The 20,666-nt window shown below is 46.5% G+C and overlaps 1 protein-coding gene across 2 annotated transcripts; it reads left to right on the top strand.

Moving 5' to 3' along the window:
* Nucleotides 1–620: 620 nt before the first annotated feature.
* On the top strand, nt 621–20,295 carry LOC139212749 (arrestin red cell). Of its 2 annotated transcripts, none has more exons than XM_070843274.1 (16): nt 621–818; nt 9,493–9,523; nt 10,826–10,886; nt 11,734–11,778; nt 12,995–13,092; nt 13,992–14,090; nt 14,504–14,563; nt 15,032–15,099; nt 15,785–15,920; nt 16,143–16,227; nt 17,441–17,513; nt 17,630–17,767; nt 17,873–17,956; nt 19,501–19,577; nt 19,669–19,723; nt 20,081–20,295. In XM_070843274.1, exons 1-16 carry the CDS (start codon nt 796–798, stop codon nt 20,166–20,168), a joined length of 1,221 nt encoding a protein of 406 aa, XP_070699375.1. In that variant the 5' UTR covers nt 621–795; the 3' UTR covers nt 20,169–20,295. The 2 variants fall into 2 exon arrangements, with proteins under 2 accessions (XP_070699375.1, XP_070699374.1); XM_070843273.1 differs by having other exon boundaries at nt 20,078–20,295.
* The last annotated feature ends 371 nt before the right edge of the window (nt 20,296–20,666 follow it).

Below are 20,666 nucleotides of genomic sequence, written 5' to 3'. Positions count from 1 at the left end.
CTGGACTGAAAGTAATGACTCAATGTGTAAAAATAATGATTTAATATCTCAAACTAATAACTTAGGATCTGGACCCATGTTTAGCTAACTACACTCTAAATGAAGTGTTTTAATAACTTAATATTAATACAAACAAAAAGCAAAACTAAGAAAAGATCCTCACACTTTTCATCATATTGGCAGAAATTAGAGTTTAAATAGGAGTTAGTTATATAGTATAGTTATAGATTAATAGTTCATCTGTAAATGATTAGTGTGTGGGAGACAGGTGTAAAGCTGTGTGTGTGTGTGGGTGTGTGTGTGTGTGTGTGTGTGTGTGTGTGTGTGTGTGTGTGAGTGTGTGTGTGTGTGTGTGAGTGTGTGTGTGTGTGTGTGTGTGTGTGTGTGTGTGTGTGTGTGTGTGTGTGTGAGTGTGTGTGTGTGTGTGTGTGCTGATGTTATTATTATTGTTCTTATTAAAATCATCTTTTTGTCCTTTAAACGTTTAATGCTTCTTGTTGTCATGTTTGTGGAGACCCCGCTTTGCGCAACGTGTGACACACACACACACACACACACACACACACACACACACACACACACACACACACACACACACAGCTCCTGCCTTTGCGGAAGCCAGAGCAGCCGAGGCGGCGCTAAATTAAATTAGCATACTAACTAGCTAGCTGTGCGCCGATGTGGATGGACGGGTGAGCGGAGCCGCCTGGAGAAACACACGTCCTCTGAAGTCGAGACACCGCCGAGTCCGGGCTCATTTTGTCGGGATCTTGCTGCCGTCCGCCTGCCGAGGAGATGGGGGACAAGGCGGGCACCAGGTAGGACGGCGAGGCTACAGCGGCTAACGGCTAGTTAGCATCCGCTCTCACGCACTTTGCTAGCGTTAGCCGAGCTGCTGCTGGCCCGGGCGGGGGGGCTTTTCTCCGCCCGTGCAGCGCAGATTTACCCGCTTTCTGACAAAAGCCCGACTCGGAGGTCCCGGGGGGGTTCCGCCGGGTCGTGTCTGGACCTGTAACGCGGTGACCTCGTTCGGAAGAGGCGAAGTTAGCTCAGCAGGGTGGGGTTAGCTAACCAACGGGCAGGACGCTGCTCCAGCCCCCGCTCAGAAATCTGTCAAATGTAGAAATCTGCCCAGCGGAGCTGTCCGAGCAAAACACCTGAGCACCTGACAAACCGTCAGCACTGAGGGTCTGATGAGCTGCCCGCGGAATAATCGCACCTGCTCCTGTTTTGATCATAACGGGCAGTGGGGCTGGAGGCAGGAATTCCCACGGTGCTTTACAGTAAAATACGGCCGTAGTGGGCGGTATCGACCATTGGCGATCTATAGTAAAACATGAGATTTTATTGAATTAAAGTGCTGCTTGGTGGATGGTGTCGACGCCGATTTCAGTGCGAGACCCAAACGATTGTCACAACATGCAGAGTTTTGCTTTAAGCAGCTGAATATTGAAGGAATGTTTAAAATTAGAATATTTTTAAATGGAGTTTGGTGCGATCGCGCACATCGAGGAGCTATGTGGGTTAGCCTGCTACTGGTACAGGCTAACTTCGGGTATGGGGGGGGTTCGCAGGCTTAAGCTAATTAGGTGCAAATGTATTTTGATGAGTTTGAGGGCTTCTTCTTCTGTGGGACAAATCGGACGTGTGGGTGCTGCTGAGGAGCAGGTCAGCCGCGGAAACGCCTCTTCCTCGGTTTGTTTTTGACAGAGGAAGATGCCCCTCTTCAGCATCTGTCAGGGCTCCTGAAGTGTCCGGATGTGTCTGTGTGGGGGTTGTACCCTCCATGTCAGTCTCTGCTTTGCTCTCCGTGTTTTTGCCTTCAATCCGGATCCTGTTACAGAGATCTAAACCTTCAGCACCCTCAGACTAAGTGCTGCAACCAGCCTCCAAGGTCTGAACCTCCTGCCTCCTGCCTCGTGCAGGCGGACAGGTGAGCTCAGCTCTTTGCGCCTGCTGCAGCTGAGGAGGTGATTTTGGTGCTTGTTGTTCCTCCTGCACGCTGGACTTGTAATAAAGCGATGACTGTGAGTTTAAAGTGCTGACTGTTTACATCCTGCATGTTTGTCGTGGAGACAAAGCTTGGCTCATGTTCCAGCTCATTGGGGCACAGACGCCTCTTTGTTTACTCCTGTGTTGCTTCCTCAGCTGCTTGTTCTCAAACTCCGGCGTCCTCCTCTGATATTTAGAGAGCGGCCGGTGTGGTGGGGTGTTTGGCCCGAGTCGGGCCGCTGCACCGCCGCCCCGGCTCTGCCCACGTCTGCCTGAACTTTCCTGCCTGGACTTCCTGTTAGGAAGCAGGTGGGAAGCAGGAAGGAGCGCGAGGAAAGACAAACACAGTGACGGCGGTCGACCCCTCTGTGTGCTCATGCAGGAAAACTTTGCTGTCTGTGTCAGATTATTGATGATCGGCTGATTGATCTGCTGCTGTCTGACTGTTTCTGATCATGGGGGGGCAACAGGCCGCTCTGCTCAGGGTGCCCACAGGTCCTGGAGCTCCTGGAAAGTCCTGGAAAATCAGAACTCTGTGTCTTATTCACCTTCACTGTTGTTCTTTACCCCTGACAGCTGACTACCTGCCTCTTACTGACCTCCTGTGAACCACCAGTTAATCTGCTGCTTATTCTCTTGATTAACTGGTCGATCGTTTGGTCTGTAAAACTTTAGAAAGCAGCGAAAAAGTCTGTAGGAGGGCGAAACCCTGAAAAACAGCTAATTTCCACATTTGAGAACCTGAAAGAATCAAATTACTATTAGATAAGATACTTGGATGATCAAACTAGCAGCAGATTAGATCTAATATACGAATCGACTCATCATTGAAGCCACAGATCCTCAGTTCTGAAAACCCTGAAATGCTGAAATGCCGTTTTTGTTACTAGATTATCAGATTAGTTCTTCCTCACTTGACTAATTGATTGATCGAGTAATGGCTGCAGCTCTCAGATCCTTTTGGTTCGGTGGAAACCAAACTAGAGCTAAAACAGAGACATCAGATCAGTGCTCATGTTGTCACGGCTTGTTCCTGCTGACAAGAACTGCCTTAACAATCACTTATTTCAGGTTCAACAACACATAACGCAGCACGTGTGAGCCATGACGGGTCAGCTGTGGTTCCCACTGCTGCTCAGGGGGGTCCAGGTGACTCCAGGTGCTTTGTCCGCTGCGCTGTCGATTGTGATTGGCCAAGCAGATGTGATGTCACATCACTCGGACGACGACGACAAACAGAAACCACCATTTTACTGCTGCGTGTGTGTGGAGCCAGACTCCTGTAATAAAACGGTCATTTTAGCTCACAGAGCTCAGGAGCTGCTGATCTGCTGCTGATCTGCTGCTGATCTGCTGCTGCCTCCATCAGATAGTTAGTTTGTGTGACTTTGGGGCTTTTAAAGGGTCAGTTTGCTCCAAGACAAAGTCTCCACAACAAATAATAAAAAACAAACTGACTGATGGAGGCAGCAGCAGAGCAGCAGCTCCTGTGTCCTGTTCTCTAAAATCCCTGTTTTAGTGAATGTAGTCTGGTGTGTGTGCTGTTTGTGGTTAAACCAAAAGGATCTTCCAGGTCTCTCTCTGTAGGGATCCTTTCCATGATGCTGTCACACACTGAGAATAACACTCTGAGCCTGTCAGTGGTACCAGGACCCGGGGTTAGAAACACCAGAGTACCCTCGGACTGAAACGATTGTGATTGGCTCTCGCTTGATTGTCGCTCGAGGACGTTTACTTGAAGTTGTTCCTCTGTAACTCGGCGGGCGGCGCCGGGCTGTGACACCAGCCTGGTCTTGGGTTTGAGCCCGGCAGAGTCCTGTGGGGCACCTGAGGCTGCGGTCTGTAGAGAGGCAGCCGCTCAGGGCTCCAACAGGAAGCTGACCCAAGAAGTGCTGTGAGTGTAAACAGAGAAGTCCTGAGATGAAGTGCAGGAGGGACGAGCTCTCTGACTGTCAGAAGCAGAGCAGCTGTTTTCCTGCAGCGAGTAGGCGTGACTAAATAAAAGCCTGTATGACCTGCTCGAGATCGGCAGGAGAGGAACGAGCTGTTCGGTGCTTCAGAGGAACTTTGAGTCGAGTTGAAGTGTTTTTCGGCGTCGATGTGGTTCCAACGATGGCGAGCGACCTCTGGATGCTTCTATAGATGAGCTGTGACACCATTTTACATCACAGAGCGGCGACACAATCAATCTCACATAGTGCCGAAGCCATCAGCTGAGTGGCGTTAATCATTTAAGCTTTCTGTTAAAGAAAAACTCCAAAGTGGAGCTTCAGGCCGGCAGCAGCTCTGGATGGGAAGTCAAATACAGCGTTGGCACGACGGCCTGGAGCTGAGAGGCACTGTTAAACTGTGGTGGAGCTTCTCAAAGCCAAAGTAGATGTATTTGAATTAACTGTTTTTACATGAAGACGCAGCAGTTTTAATGCTGTTGGTCTGTTAACTGGCTGCAGACCTTCACTTTTGACAACCTGGACAAAAATGACTGTTGATTATCCAAACAGTTTCAGTTTGACTGTTTGTTTCTAATCACAACTTAAATTGCAGTTTGACAAACTTTCCCTGAAGGAGAACTCCCCTGTTTTAACCCTCTCTGTCCACATCCTGGTGTCTGGGTGCCTGGCAGGTACTGAGGTGATCTACTGGACCAGTTCCAACACTTCATGTGACTTGAGTTAAACCAGTGAGCGTCAGTGAGCACACACCTGTGGCTCCTCAGAGCTTCAGTCAGCTGTGGCCGAGGCGCTGAGGGCTGCAGTGTGTCTGAGCACAGTCCGGCCGGCGTGAGGAAGTGGCCGACTGATGAAACGGAGCGAGCGTCGCTCTGAGTGTGCAGCTCGCTGTGATGCTGATTCAGGCGTTCGGACACCAAAGTAGCGTGAAGAACAAAGCTGAACTGTGACCCAGAGGAAAGGAGCCGTCACCGTGGACTCTTCCTGCTCTGTTTACATCGGACTCTGTCCTTACTGCCCAAATAACAATGAGCAGTGTTTAAAGAGATCATTTAATGTCGATGTTTGGTCACTGCAGCATTTAGCAGCATGTAATTAATGCTATTTCCCATCAGCCCACCTGTCTGCTCTCTGGAAGGACATTCTGCAGGTGATCTAGTGCTTCAGTGGAGTCTCTATAAAACATCCCCCAACTTCCCATCCGGTTAAAACACATTCAGGTAATAAAGAAAGCTCACAGCAGAAGCAGGAACCAGAAACAGTTCAACAGATATCAGAATTGTTGCTGATTAAATTTCCGTTGAGCGACTAATCGTTTCCACTGTGGATTAAAGTGTTTACACTCAGTGATGGACAACAGACAACAGCCCACCATCTTTAAAAGGGACAATACATGTCACCACTAAAGCCCCAGCCACTCAAATTATCTGACAAGTAAATGGATGGACAGAGGATTAAAGGAGACTTTCACATGTCCTGGTGTCTGAGTGACTGGTAGGTAGTAAAAGTGTTGGAACTGGTCCAGTAGATCACCTCAGCCAGCAGACACCAAACGGGCTGCAATGGCTGCAACGTGATCCTTTGGGACAACTGCACCTGATCACAGTAGGTCCACTAAAAGAGCTTGTTTGATCCACTGACAGGCTCAGAGTGTTATTCTAAGTGTGTGACAGCATCATGGAAAGGATCCCTACAGAGAGAGACCTGGAAGATCCTTTTGGTTTAACCACAAACAGCACACACACCAGACTACATTCACTAAAACAGGGATTTTACACGTGTTTTAGTCAGTCTGGATCCAAACTAACATGTTAAAACACCAAAGTCTGGAAACAATAACTAATAATAAAGATTCTGTCTTTTTCCCAGTGCAGTCTGGAGGCTTTAAAGAGAGCACGCAGCAACAGTGTTTGGTTAAACAAAAAGGATCTTGGGAGGTAAAATGACTGTTTGTGTGGATTGAGTCTGGTGAAGCTCAACGCAGTGACGGTCTCTGGTTAAACAACATGGTTCCTTTTGTACCTGATAGTTATTTTGAGCCCAGGATGTGTGAAAATAAGGTTTAATGTGCAGGAAAACAGCAGAGCAGCACAGATCACACTTCATCATCCACAGCTGGATGTAAAGCAGTTAAAACGATCCCTCGGCTCTTGTCCAGGCACGAAGCATCAGTTCAGGTTCAGGTGACGCAGTTTGCCGTCGCACGGGGGCGGGAGCCTGATCCGCCGTCCCCGCAGACCCCTTCTGCTGCGGGTGGAGCCGCCACCGCTCGCCGCTGTGACACATTTACCCGCCTGGAAAGTTTTGGAAGCAGCCAGCCGAGCGTTAAAGCGTGTTTACATGCAGCCGGCTGTTTTCTTGTTCAGAGTTATTCCCTGTGGAGCCGTTCACAGAGGAGGAGCTGGATCTAACAGGCGGATCAACATCTGATGCTCTCGTCAGGAGCTACACGTTAAAAACACGGCGTCACATATCGGTGAGGTCTGTTTGGAGCAGTCCCACCGGCTCAGACCAAAGTCCTCAGCTGGTTTAGACTTTAACCCTCTGACCTCTGAACGCTGCTGCTTCTTCTTCTGGTGACGTCATCTCTTGGAGGATCTTCTTCTTCTTCATGTCCCTAAAATGTGTCCAACCTCAGCTAGAAGGTTCCAGAAGTCACTAAAGCAGAATGAGTGAGAAAAGACTTCAGACTGGGAGAAACATGGAGGAAATCCAGGAATCAGACATGTTGTTCATCAGAGGAGACTAAAGAAAGACAGAGAACATGTTGATCCAGAACAACAGAGACACTATAGACCTCCACTACACACTGACACACTGACTAACTAACACACACACACTATAGACCTCCACTACACACTGACTAACTAACACACACACACTATAGACCTCCACTACACACTGACTAACTAACACACACACACTATAGACCTCCACTACACACTGACTAACTAACACACACACACTATAGACCTCCACTACACACTGACACACTGACTAACTAACACACACACACTATAGACCTCCACTACATCGATCGATTACAAGATGGCTTCCTGAACTGCTCATCGTGGATCCGTTAGCGCTTTAGCTTTTGAAGTGGTGCTAAAATGGGTCAGCTTGCTGCAGCAGCAGCGTCGAGCTAGCGGGCCGCTGCTCCTGTGGCGCTGACGTTCTTCCAGGGAAGGTTGTGAAACGTCCTTTTGGGGCCGATTAGTCAACATGTTGTTCCTCATGTGGGGACGTTTCCCCACAGTGTGTCGGTCTGTCTGTCCGTTATGTAACCAGCAGTGACGGAGGGACGTCAACCTGAAGAGGAGCGTCTGTTTTCTCCTCTTAGATCAGAACTTCTCACCTCCGACAAAGAATCCAACCAAGTAACTGTAACTAACTAACTAACTACCTCTGACAGGATGAAGGGTGCTGAGGTTAAGTCCCTTCTTCATGTTGGAGCTGTCGTGAGGTTTGTCGGCTGTGTGAAGCTCCACAGACATGATGAGCTGTAAGGGTGTCACAGAGGTCTGCAGCCCTCTGCCTCCTTCAGCTTTGGACGAGGGGCCAGAAATAATCCTGTTTTAAAAGGAACAGATGATCCGACGTTTTGGCTAAACTGAGTCACTCAGATATAAAAAGTCAGTGTGGCGAATCAGGAGTGATTTTAATATCGGTCCTAAGACTGAGACCACACTTAGAACCAGGCTTTGGTTTGTTCTTAATAACTGCTTCATTGTTTTTACGGCACAAACCCGACTCCTGTGCTGCGAGGCCTCTCAGCTCCCTCTGCTTTCTGTGGGAACTATAGAATCATGAAGATGAGCCTTGGAAAGACGTCTGGCTGAGAGCTGGACTCTAACATATTGTGTCTCTGAGTCTTGCAGCTCATTCCGAGTGTGTTTTGTTGTTGCTGCAGCTAAAAACACCCCGCTCATAAACGTGCCTTTAGTGCCCAAACTGGAGCCGCAGAAACCTGGACTGAGTGTGACTCTGTGCTTTGAAGTGATGTAAATATAAGCGTGTGGAGAGGATCAGCGGCTCTGACAGGAAGCAGCCATCAGCTGGAGCGCCCGCCTGCCCGTAAACACTTTATCGTTTCTGGTTCCAGCTCCGGTTCCTTCCAGCGCTCGCATGTCTGAGCTTCTCCTGAACGCCTCGGCTTCACGCCCGAGATGTGAGGAGGGGAAGCCGCCGTATTTGCTACTTCCTGTTTGCGGTCTTTATCGAGGGCGCTGCGATCAGGATGTAGGGGGCCGTCAGCGCCCAGTCTTCTGCTCACAGACCTTCTGCTTATTGTCTGCTTCAGTCTGTATTTCGGGTCCTACTAGGATCTAAAATCCCCCCCGAAGAGCCCAGTCTGTTGTGATTGGTCAGCTCCCACAGGCCAGAGCACGCCCCCCCCCCAGGAAGGCCTCCAGGCTTGAAGCCAATCTGACATAGTGGCCTCACAATTTGAAAGAGACGCCTGTAAATCGGAGGAGACATTTTTCTTGAGCGTCACAAGCTGTGAAATAACATTTAGAAAGTCTGGAAGAGCCAATTAAATTAAATTAAATTAAATAATTGTAGCACAGGGCTAACAGGGAGTCAGCAGAAGGCTCCTCTCAGTGCGCTATGCTACATGGACTCAACAGTGAGGAAGATCCAGGTACTGTTCTACCCAGGAAGTGGAACCTTATTGGCTTCAGGCTCCACTGAGCAGGTTTCCTAGGAGTCTCTAACTTTATCCAGGCCTCCGTAGACGTCCATGGGAGTCACGTTAGCAGCATGCTAACGCTAAGGAGGACAGACGCACCAAAATAAAGCAGGTCCTCTGGTGTTCACCTCCTCAGATGGGGGGAGGACGTGGAGGCTGTTGGTGGGTTTTTTCTTCATCTTGTTAGCAGTGTTAGCTAGCTAACACCGATGGAGGGCAGCCAGGTGCACTCAGGTGCTCAGTGGGCGGGGCCTCCTTCACAATGAACCATTCAGGTCACTGTTGTTTAAAACCTCACGTTAACATGAAAAAGGACAGAATGATTATCAGCGTCATGGATGGGTTAAGATGGTCCACATTTCCTGCTGGAAAGTTGAATTCAGTTTAGCAAAAAGAGACAAAAAACTATCATTAAGACACAAAAATGACCTTAAAGGGACAAAATTGTAAACAAAGAAACTGTTTGGTTTGTAAAAAAGTGAGAAATGAGTCTTTTGTTCTCCTCTTTAAAATCCTCTGTTCTTCTTCTGAGGTCCTGAGTTGGTTTTTAAGCAGATGATTTGACCTGAACAGTCGTCGCTCCACCTGCCTCCGGTCGAGCTCAGTGGTGACATCCCATAATAACCTGGGTCATACAGACTGTTTTTCTCTCAAACCACTTCCCCCTCAGCTTCCTGCTGTGTTGAAATAAACAGTGGCCTTGTTTGAAGGCAGATAATTTAGATTTTAGTTTGGAACGTTTCTCTGCTTCTTGTTTGTTGGTTGAGACGAACCAGAAAATAAAGGACTAACACGTCTTTTCCTTCTGTTTCCCTTTTTGTCTCCCCTCCCTCCTCCTCTTCCTCTTTCCAAACCTCTCAGAGTTTTCAAGAAGTCGAGCCCCAACTGTAAGGTGAGTCAGCCAGTTTATTTATTCTGCAGCAAACAACACTGAAACAGCGTCATTAAACATGGAGACCGAGGGGAGGGGGGGGGGGGGCAGAGGTAGCAATGCCACAAAGAAAAACGACTTAATTACCAGTAAAAGTACAGAAGTGTTGTCAGAGGAATATTCTTTCAAGAAAACTCCAGTAGTTTTAATCCTGGGCCCTATTTGTACATATTTTGGTTCCACCAGACTCCACTGACAAAAACAGTCATTTAACCTCACAGGGGAAAACAGTAGTTTCACCCTGCAGACAGAGTGTGTTGGTGTTTTAAAGGACTCATCTGGATGCAAACTGACCCTTTAAAACACCAAAGTCACACAATAACACAAACAGACTGACTGATGGAGGCAGCAGCAGAGCAGCAGCTCCTGAGTCCTGTTCTCTAAAATCCCTGTTTTAGTGAATGTAGTCTGGTGTGTGTGCTGTTTGTGGTTAAACCAAAAGGATCTTCCAGGTCTCTCTCTGTAGGGATCCTTTCCATGATGCTGTCACACACTTAGAATAACACTCTGAGCCTGTCAGTGGATCAAACAAGCTCTTTTAGTGGACCTACTGTGATCAGGTGCAGTTGTCCCAAAGGATCACGTTGCAGCCATTGCAGCCCGTTTGGTGGCTGCTGGCTGAGGTGATCTACTGGACCAGTTCCAACACTTTTACTACCTACCAGTCACTCAGACACCAGGATGTGGACCCAGAGGACCAGGGGGAGAAACAGTGACATATTTTATAAACTTGTTTGGTTTGTAAAATATTAATCTGCAAAGTTAGTGAAGTGTCCAGGTAGATGTAGTGGAATATTAAGGACAACACTTCCCTCTGAAATGTAGTGGAAGTTTATAGTAGCAGAAAATAAAGTAGTCCTTCACGTAAAGTGTGATTGTTTCTAGTTTTAGGAAACAGTTGGTCCATAAATCAGTCAGCATGTCTGAGGTGAAGCTCATATTCTCCGTCTGGTCGTCCTTCACAAAATCCTCAAAGATGATTAATTACTTTTGCACACAGGCTGTAAATGTCGTTAAATCTATCTTTAGTCTCACAAGGCTGCTGACACGGAGCAGTTCAATAGGAACCTTGACTGGAGTGATATTTATATCTGTGGGAAACAAGTCTGTAACTCCTGAATGACGACACTGATCATTTGCTATCAGCTGATAATAAACCCGACGGTAAACCGGTGTGATTTGTTGCTTCGATTGGTCGCGTGTGAATCCTGAATCCTAACGAGTGTTTCACCCACTGGTTGACGCTGTGTTTGGTCTGTGCAGGTGACAGTTTACCTGGGAAAGAGAGACTTTGTGGATCACCTGGACCACGTGGACCCAGTAGGTGAGTCTGGAGTTTTGCTAATTCATATTTTATCAGGAGTTATTCCAGTCCTGGAAAAGCTGAATGGAAGAATAATCTTTGCTTTCAAGGACTCAACGTGCAAAACATCATCAGTTTTGATCGAGAAAAGACACAAAATACATTTTTCAGTAATAATTTTGTTCATGTTGGATCAGTAATGTCATTATTTAAAGGGCAACTCTGGTGTTTTCTAAACCCTGGCCCCTCTCTGTCCACATCCTGGTGTCTGGATAAGATAAGATAAGATAAGATAAGATGGACTTTATTGATCCCCCATTGGGGGAAATTGACATGTTACAGCAGCATCAAAGGCCGGAGCAGGATGAGCTGTAATAGAAAAGTTCTGACTGATAAAATACAATAATATTGACAACAATAATTATTATTTACACTATGTACCCCTTTAAAACAAGAGGACCTCACCACAAAAAGACAGAATAAGAAAATGACTGGTAGGTAGTAAAAGTGTTGGAACTGGTCCAGTAGATCACCTCAGCCAGCAGACACCAAACGGGCTGCAATGGCTGCAACGTGATCCTTTGGGACAACTGCACCTGATCACAGTAGGTCCACTAGAAGAGCTTGTTTGATCCACTGACAGGCTCAGACTGTTGTTCCTGTCAGTGGTTGTACCTACCAGTCATCTTGAACCCACATAATGAACCCGGGGCCACGGTTGAAACGCTGGAGTTCTCCTTTAAGTCTGAAGCTTCACAGACTGTAAACGTGTGAGTGAATGAAAAGGTGAAGCGTCTGTAGAGTCTGACAGTGAACCTTTGATGACTCGGCCGTGTGTTTGTCTGTCTTCCTTCCTCCCGGCCGACAGATGGAGTGATCCTCGTCGACCCCGAGTACCTGAAGGACAGGAAAGGTACGGACGGCTTCCCCCACATCAAAGCCCGTAAAAACAAAAAGGAAAGAAAGGGTTGAATTCAGGATGGCCGCCGATGGCTCCGTTAGTTAAGTTCTGTGTCAGTGTTTGAATCTTTGACTTTGTTCCCTCTCTGACGTCGTCTCTTTAGCTGCTTTCTGATGCTGCAGGCATCTGCTGAGAAAAGCTGCTGACTGAAGATGGCCGCCGGCCGTCACTTAAGCTCCAACTGAGATCACATTCAGCCGACGCTCTCTGTCGTCACAAATAAAGCCGACCTGTTTTTGTAAATGTGTTATTGATGGTTAATGAAGGAAGAGAAAAAGGTCTTTGGGGAAATATCAGAAATGATCCTTTGTGTCTCAGCCAGCTTCAGGAGCTTCTCTTTTTTTAACAAACAACATGAAACGACTCCAGAAAGGAGCAGAAAGAAGCTAAGATGTCATCGATCAGCTTCCTTTTGAGGCTCTGAGGAGTTTTTACCTGAATTTAACTTCACTTAACTGTTTTTCATGGTTTCACCTCTTTGCTCAGTCTGACTTCAACGCCTTTGTTTGATTAAATTGTAGATATTTTAAAAACAAAAACAAATCTAAGATCACAGATGACACTGAGAGAACAGTGACATTTTCTATAATGACATTATGTGTGTACGTTAATAACCAGCCTTAGAATGAATTAGCACACATCAGCAGCCAACACAAACATCTACTGATTTAATATACAGATGAATAGAATAAAATGATTCATGATTCTCATTAAACATCATCTTCTATGTAGATGATGCTCTACTTAATAAATCTAACTAGTTTCTAAATGACTGCACATAACGACCCATGCATAATGTTTATTATTATTATCATTATATATTATCTTTATCTTGTCTAGAGAAATTAGATTACTGTTGTTCTTATTTATGCAGCACCTTTCAAACATAATTCAGTGTTTGAGGTGAAGAAGTTAAATGAAATATTTAAAAAGACAAAAAAACAACAAAATTAGGTGAACAGAAAAAGGTTGAATATAAAACATCAATTAAAGTGGTAAAATATATTTATAGTATAAAAATACATTTGAATTCAACAAAGAAAACAAAAATACAGCTTTTAAAGATTTAAGGGACATTTCTGAACCTCTCATCCTACCTGTGCCTCCCTCCTCCTCCTCCTCCTCTTCCTCTTCCTCCTCTTCCTCCTCTTCCTCCTCCTCTCTGCAGTCTTCGTCACGCTGACCTGTGCATTTCGATATGGCCGTGAGGACCTGGACGTGCTGGGTCTGTCCTTCAGGAAGGATCTCTACATTTCCACCTTCCAGGTTAGAGCTTCACACCTGAAACCAGACCAGAGGACTTTATTTTAAAGAGGACTTTATTTTGTAACTCTGAAGTACGGCTGCTTGACTTGATGACTGATCTTTTCATGCTGATTTCTACTTCTACTCCACTTTATTTTACGGGGAAGTATTATGTACTTTTTACTGTTTTAGTGAATGTAGTCTGGTGTGTTTGCAGAGAACCCTATTTGGTGCCACCAGACTCCACTGACAAATACAGTAATTTTACCTTGCATGGGAATACAGTAGTTTCACCCTGCAGACAGAGTGTGTTGGTGTTTTAAAGGACTCAACTGGATGTAAACTAACCCTTTAAAACGCCAAAGAAGCCATTGCAGCCCGTTTGGTGTCTGCTGGCTGAGGTGATCTACTGGACCAGTTCCAACACTTTTACTACCTACCAGTCACTCACACACCAGGATGTGGACACAGAGGACCAGGGGGAGAAACAGTGGAGTGACCCTTTTCAAGGAAAATCTGTAATATAGTAATTGAAGTTGCGATTGTTAATATAAACTTAAACTAGATTAAAACCAGCAGATGTTTTGATAAATAATAGTCATTATTCTGGCAAACTTACCAAAAGTCCTCTGGTTCCAGGTAGTCAGAAGTGATGGTTTGATGTTTTTCTTTGTCACAGATGACGGTTAACAGTTTCAGACTAAAACAGGAAGTCTAAAAACATGAGTTGGACTGTGAGAAGCTGTTTTTCTGTCTTCTAATATTTAATAAACACAAACAACTATAAAATAATAGATTATTGAATAGCAGCTGTATACATGCTGATTACACCTAAACACTTTTACTGTAGTAACATTTTAAATGCAGGACTTGTGGTATTAGTACTATTACTCATGCCGCCCCCCCTCCGCCCCCCCCAGGCCTTCCCTCCGGTGCCTGAGGAGCGGAAACCCAACAGCCGGCTGCAGGAGAGGCTGCTGAAGAAACTCGGCCAGCATGCTCACCCCTTCTACTTCACTGTGAGTCACATGTCGGCTCTCAGGAACCGGCGGGGGCCCCGCTCGGCTCCTGACCCCCAAAACGGGCCCCCCAACTGGGGGTGGAGCTCTCCGACGGTGCATGTGTAGACGAGAGGAAGATGGCAGACAGTTTATTTCCTGCTTGGTTTGATATGATGACATAGTGAAGCAGAAATACACAGGAGCTCATCTGATCAGCTCTGCTGTCAGGGGTCCCTCTACTCCCCTGATCCATGTTTAGTCTGTACAGCAGCAGTTTTAAAAAGGTGCTGTAGACCTTAGTAGTGTTATTAGTAGTATTATTAGTATTATTAGTAGTAGTATTGTTATGTGGCAGAAAAAGTGAAATAAGGAGAAAACTGAGGCTGATGATTGAATTCTTACTGACTGTGTTTCTTCTTCTACTGATTCAGATTCCTCAGAACCTCCCCTGTTCAGTCACTTTACAGCCCGGCCCAGAGGACACTGGGAAGGTAACACACACACACACACACACACACACAAAGCAAATGAAGTTGTGAGGACCAGGTGGATCAGCAGAGAAAGGATCTGCATGTGATCAGGTTCATTTTAGCTGATGCTGATCTGTCACACTTACTTAACAGAATTTAAGTCTTGATTTGACAAAAACATGAACCTGAATAAGAACATTTATCATTTAAAACCAACGTGGGGACGTGACTGGACCCTTAAATAGAAGTGAAAGTATAAAATATTCCCTCAAACAAAGCTTAAGACATGAAATAAATCCTCCGGCTCAGAAATGACAGACTTGTGAAAAACCACTTGGGTGTAAACTGAACATTATGGTTTAAGGACAGTAATTAAGGAGCAGAGTTACTCCGTCAGTTCAGCTTTAATTGGACAAAGTAAACGTTCAGACCTGCTCAGTCGGTGCCTCTGCAGGTGGAAACAGCTGCTCTTCTTCTCTCCGTCTGCAGGCCTGCGGGGTCGACTTCGAGATCAGAGCTTTCTGTGCCAAGTCAATAGAAGAGAAGATTCACAAGAGGTGAGTTCAGGCCTGCGGGGAGCAGGTTTAGGAGGTTTAAATCTGTCAGCACCTCAGCGGTCAGCGGGTGGGGCTTTTATTTTGTAAGCCCGTGAGATAAGATTCCATTTCCTGAAGCTGGTGGGGGTAAACGGGTAACGCCAGTGTTTTTAACCCTGGATCCCATCTGTGCATATCCTGGTGTCTAAAGCATTATATCGCTCTCTGCACACACACCAGACCACATTCACAAAAGCAGGAATTTTACATGGGAGTTTCTGGTCTCCTGCTGCCTCAGTGGGTCAGTTTGTTTGTGTTGTTGTGTCACTTTGGTGTTTTAAACGGTCAGTTTGGATCCAACACAGTACGTGTGTAACACACAGTAACACAAACACACTGACTGGTGGAGGCAGCAGCAGAGCAGCAGCTCCTGTGTCCTGTTCTCTAAAATCCCTGTTTTAGTGAATGTAGTCTGGTGTGTGTGCAGAGAGCGATAGAACGGCTGTTTGTGGTTAAACCAAAAGGATCTTCCAGGTCTGTTATGTGAGGATCTGATTAGACCTGCAGTGATCAGCTGGAATATGATATGTTGATAATTGAAGAGTCTCTTCAGGTGTTCCACGTACCTGTGAGAGCACTGACTCCTGTGTGTGTAGCAGTAGCTGTGTGTCGGGGCAGGTTACAGTGTGTGTGTGTGTGTGTGCAGGAACTCGGTGCGTCTGGTGATCAGGAAGGTTCAGTACGCTCCAGAGAAGCCGGGCCCTCAGCCCATGGTGGAGACCACCCGCAGCTTCCTCATGTCTGACAGATCCCTACACCTGGAGGCCTCTCTGGACAAGGAGGTACACACACACACACACACACACACACACACACACACACACACACACACACACACACACACACACACACACACACACACACACACACACACTCCTCTACGTATTGTCTTTTTACTGCTCCACATGTATCAGATAACTTCAGTGTGTTTCAGGTTCTTTCTAACATACAACACGTGTTAAAGGATCATTATTAACGTGTTTCCCATGATGCTTTGTGTGCAGCTGTATTACCACGGAGAGCCCATCAGCGTCAACGTTCACGTCACCAACAACTCCACCAAGACTGTCAAGAGGGTCAAGATCTCCGGTACGACTACGTCTTCTTCTTCTGTCTTTACGTCTTCTTCTTCTGTCTTTACGTCTTCTTCTTCTGTCTTCACTTCTTCTTCTGTCTTTACGTCTTCTTCTTCTGTCTTCACTTCTTCTTCTGTCTTTACGTCTTCTTCTTCTGTCTTCACTTCTTCTTCTGTCTTTACGTCTTCTTCTTCTGTCTTTACGTCTTCTTCTGTCTTTACGTCTTCTTCTTCTGTCTTTACGTCTTCTTCTGTCTTTACGTCTTCTTCTTCTGTCTTCACTTCTTCTTCTGTCTTTACGTCTTCTTCTGTCTTTACGTCTTCTTCTGTCTTTACGTCTTCTTCTTCTGTCTTCACTTCTTCTGTCTTTACGTCTTCTTCTTCTGTCTTCACTTCTTCTTCTGTCTTTACGTCTTCTTCTGTCTTTACGTCTTCTTCTTCTGTCTTCACTTCTTCTTCTGTCTTTACGTCTTCTTCTTCTGTCTTCACTTCTTCTTCTGTCTTTACGTCTTCTTCTTCTGTCTTTACTTCTTCTTCTGTCTTTACGTCTTCTTCTTCTGTCTTTACGTCTTCTTCTGTCTTTACGTCTTCTTCTTCTGTCTTTACTTCTTCTTCTGTCTTTTCTTCTTCTTCTTCTGTCTTTACTTCTTCTTCTGTCTTTACTTCTTCTGTCTTTACTTCTTCTGTCTTTTCTTCTTCTCTTTTCTTCTGTCTTTACTTCTTCTGTCTTTTCTTCTTCTTCTGTCTTTTCTTCTTCTGTCTTTACTTCTTCTGTCTTTACTTCTTCTGTCTTTTCTTCTCTTTACTTCTTGTCTTTTCTTCTTCTGTCTTTACTTCTTCTGTCTTTTCTTCTTCTGTCTTTACTTCTTCTTGTCTTTTCTTCTTCTTCTTCTGTCTTTACTTCTTCTGTCTTTTCTCCTTCTTCTGTTTAAAGCCTTACATGTTTTTGGGTTGGGGGGGGGGTGTTTCGTTGCTGGGGTGAAGATGCCTTATCATCCACACTCCTGTTGTTCACCTCTGTAACCGGCTGTGGGGGGGGCCTGCAGAGCTGCTGTGGGGGGGCTGATGTTCTGCTCGGGGGGGGGGGGGGGTTCAAAGTCTTCCTGCTCCTCTCAGACATCAGAAACAAACATGGCGTCCTGCTCACTGACCCTCTGTCTGTCTGTCTGTCTCTCTGACCCGTCTCTCTCTCTGACCTGTCTCTCTCTCTGACCTGTCTGTCTGCAGTGCGTCAGTATGCAGACATCTGCCTCTTCAGTACTGCCCAGTATAAATGTCCAGTGGCCCAGCTGGAAGCAGAGTAAGTTCAAGTTTCCACACTTCAAAAATCAGAGTTGTTAAACTGGTCTGGAGTCAGTCTGTGGAGCGCCGCTTCACCCGAACAGTGTGATTGACAGCCGGGTGTCGTCTCCTCAGCGACCAGGTGTCGTCCAGCTCCACCTTCTGTAAGGTGTACACCCTGACCCCGACGCTCGACAAGAACCGCGAGAAGAGAGGACTCGCTCTGGACGGCAAGCTCAAACACGAAGACACCAACCTGGCCTCCTCCACCATGTAATGCACACACACACACACACACACACACACAGAGTGGACAGGTGTGTTCCACAGGTGTGCTGGTGCAGTCACATGACCACGGCGCCCTGTTGTGTGTTTCAGTGTGAAGGACGTCACCAACAAGGAGGTTCTGGGGATCCTGGTGTCCTACAGAGTCAAAGTCAAGCTGGTGGTCTCACGTGGAGGGTACGACACACACGCACACGCCGCTGACATCACTTCCTGTCCTCTCTGCCTCGCTGTTTCCTCCAGTCGACTAAACATTAGCGGCTGAGCTGCATCCACATGAACTAGAAATAAGATCCTCCTGCTTTGTACCAAACCTAGTTAAGAAAAATGAGTTTTTAGATCAAAGTCCTGAAAACATGAATGTATCCAGTCAAATGTGATCCTCATCGATGTATGAGGGAGGAGCAGGAGGAGGCAAGCTGTCCCTTCCCTTTCACTTTTCAGCATCATGGAAAGGATCCCTACAGAGAGAGACCTGGAAGATCCTTTTGGTTTAACCACAAACAGCACACACACCAGACTACATTCACTAAAACAGGGATTTTAGAGAACAGGATATGCTATTTAACTCAATACAATACAACACAATAACAAAAACAAACCCTCTGATTGAGGCAGCAGCTCCTGTGTCCTGTTCTCTAAAATCCCTGTTTTAGTGAATGTAGTCTGGTGTGTGTGCTGTTTGTGGTTAAACCAAAAGGATCTTCCAGGTCTCTCTCTGTAGGGATCCTTTCCATGATGCTGTCACACACTGAGAATCATAATTACTTTTAGTACCTACCAGTCATGTACGCTCCAGGATGTGTACAGATTGCAGATGAGACTCCTGTCACACCAATAATGTCTCTACTTTCTGACGGTCAGTAATAAAACACGTGCTGGCTGCAGGAGGAATCCAGATCTCGACCGTCATGTTGCTGCAGCTCGGCTTCAGCTTCCTGCTTCGTCCTCCGACTTCCTGTTTTCACTGTCGGTTGCCGTGGAAACCACCCGCTTGTTGCCGTAGTTGCTCCTCACTGTGTTTGCTTCCAGTCTGTAGGTTGTGAACGTGTTGCCTCCTGCTTTCCATTTCACCCCCCCTCCCTCCCCTCCCCTCTGTGTTTTTGACTTTTTGTTCGGCTCCCTCCTGCCCCCCCCCTCCCTGCTGTGTCCGCCCCCCCCTGCAGGCTGCTGCGAGGCGTGTTGGAGAGGTAAACGTGTCTGATCTGAAGCCGACAGCACACATGAAACATAAAAACAGCCTGGTTTAGTGAGAACGGTGATTTAAAACCAGTTTAAACCAGTTTGTCTCTGGTTTAAACATGACTGTCTGGTTTAAAACCTGCTTTAAACTAGATTAAAGTGTCTTAACTACTTCTAAAGAAGTCAGTGAGTTGAACAGAAATTGCTTTGAATTGAAGTTAAAGTGGAGAAAAGTGGGTTAAAACAGATATAATCCAGTTTAAACTGGTTTCAAACCTGTTTTAATAACAGATAAATAGGATTAACTGAGCGGTAAACATATTTAATCTCAGATGAACCAGAATGGTTTCTGGTGTAACCCTGACCTCCATTAGAGGCGAGCTGGTTAAAGCAGGTGTGAACTAGTTTAAAGTGGGTTAACTGTGGTGTTTTCAGGTAAACTGAGTCTCTTGTTCTTGTTCTTTCGTATCTTTAATCATATTCTAATTGCCCCCCCCCCCCAGCTGAAGTGACACTCGTGTGTTTGTCGTCTTTCTCAGAGACGTCTCGGTGGAGCTGCCCTTCATCTTAATGCATCCCAAACCTGTAGAGCCGCCGCTGTCCCGCCCGCAGTCAGGTGAGTCCACGCTCTCCATTTCCATGGAGATGAGAGGCAGTTTCCGTGGAAACAACGGTGTGACGTGCTAATATGTGTGTGTGTGTTACAGCTGTGCCAGAGATGGACCCCCCCATCGACACCAATTTGATAGAGTTCGACACAAAGTGAGTATGAGGTCTGGTCCCAACGGGAACATGTATGGACTTAAAATGTAATGATTTTCTAATGAAGTCTGGTTCCTGAGGTTTAGCCTCAAAAATGTAGCACGCTGACTTAGTAAACTAACTCCAGCAGGTCTTTAGTACTTTAAATGACAGTTTTTGTCAAAGGAGTCTGGCTGAGGTGATCTACTGGACCGATTCCAACACTTTTACTACCTACCAGTCGTTCACTCTGCTCTCAGACTGGATCTTTACTCGTTAGAATTGTTATAAATCTCAGTGGGGTTTTGAATGAGCGTCTCATTCTTCTGGAGCAGAAACAGAAAACCAAACTGTCGTCTGTCTCCGTCCTCACAGCAGCATCTCCCAGGACGACGACTTCGTCTTCGAGGACTTCGCCCGCCTGCGGCTCAAGGGCGCCGTGGACGACAAGGACGAGGACTGCTAGGAGCTCGCCAACCCCCTTCATACGCTCGCTTCTAAACCACACACACACACACACACACACACATGCACACACACTTCACGTTACATTCCCCGGTGGGGGGGGATGGATGAGGGCATGTTTGGACGGAGGCCTCGCGGGGGGGGGGGGCATCATCAGTGGTGTTCTTCCTCTCTTGCTTCAGCCATTCGTCACGCCGCCGCCATTTCTCGCCGCCGTCTTCTCCTTCTGTCTTCTCTGTGTCTCTTTTTTTGCCGAAGGTTGAAAAACAACAAACGCTAACCAGCTGCGGGACAGACGGCGACGACGGCGGCGTTTTCTTTCTTTGTAGTCGGGACGTTCGGGCGTGGGCGGGGCTTGTGGCGCCGAAGGGGTAAAATAACGTGTGAAGGAAGGATGTGATGAAGACGGCGTTCGTCCTCTTTTACTTTGAAATCTTGTACAAACAGAAAAATAATCGTCTTGGAGCAGCCGGCGTCAGCGCTCAGCGGCGAGCGCCGT

This window comes from Pempheris klunzingeri, chromosome 14 (genome assembly GCF_042242105.1).
Source record: "Pempheris klunzingeri isolate RE-2024b chromosome 14, fPemKlu1.hap1, whole genome shotgun sequence".
NCBI lineage: Eukaryota > Metazoa > Chordata > Actinopteri > Acropomatiformes > Pempheridae > Pempheris > Pempheris klunzingeri.
The sequence above is the reverse complement of the archived record's forward strand: the minus strand, read 5'-3'. Positions and strand labels throughout refer to the sequence as shown.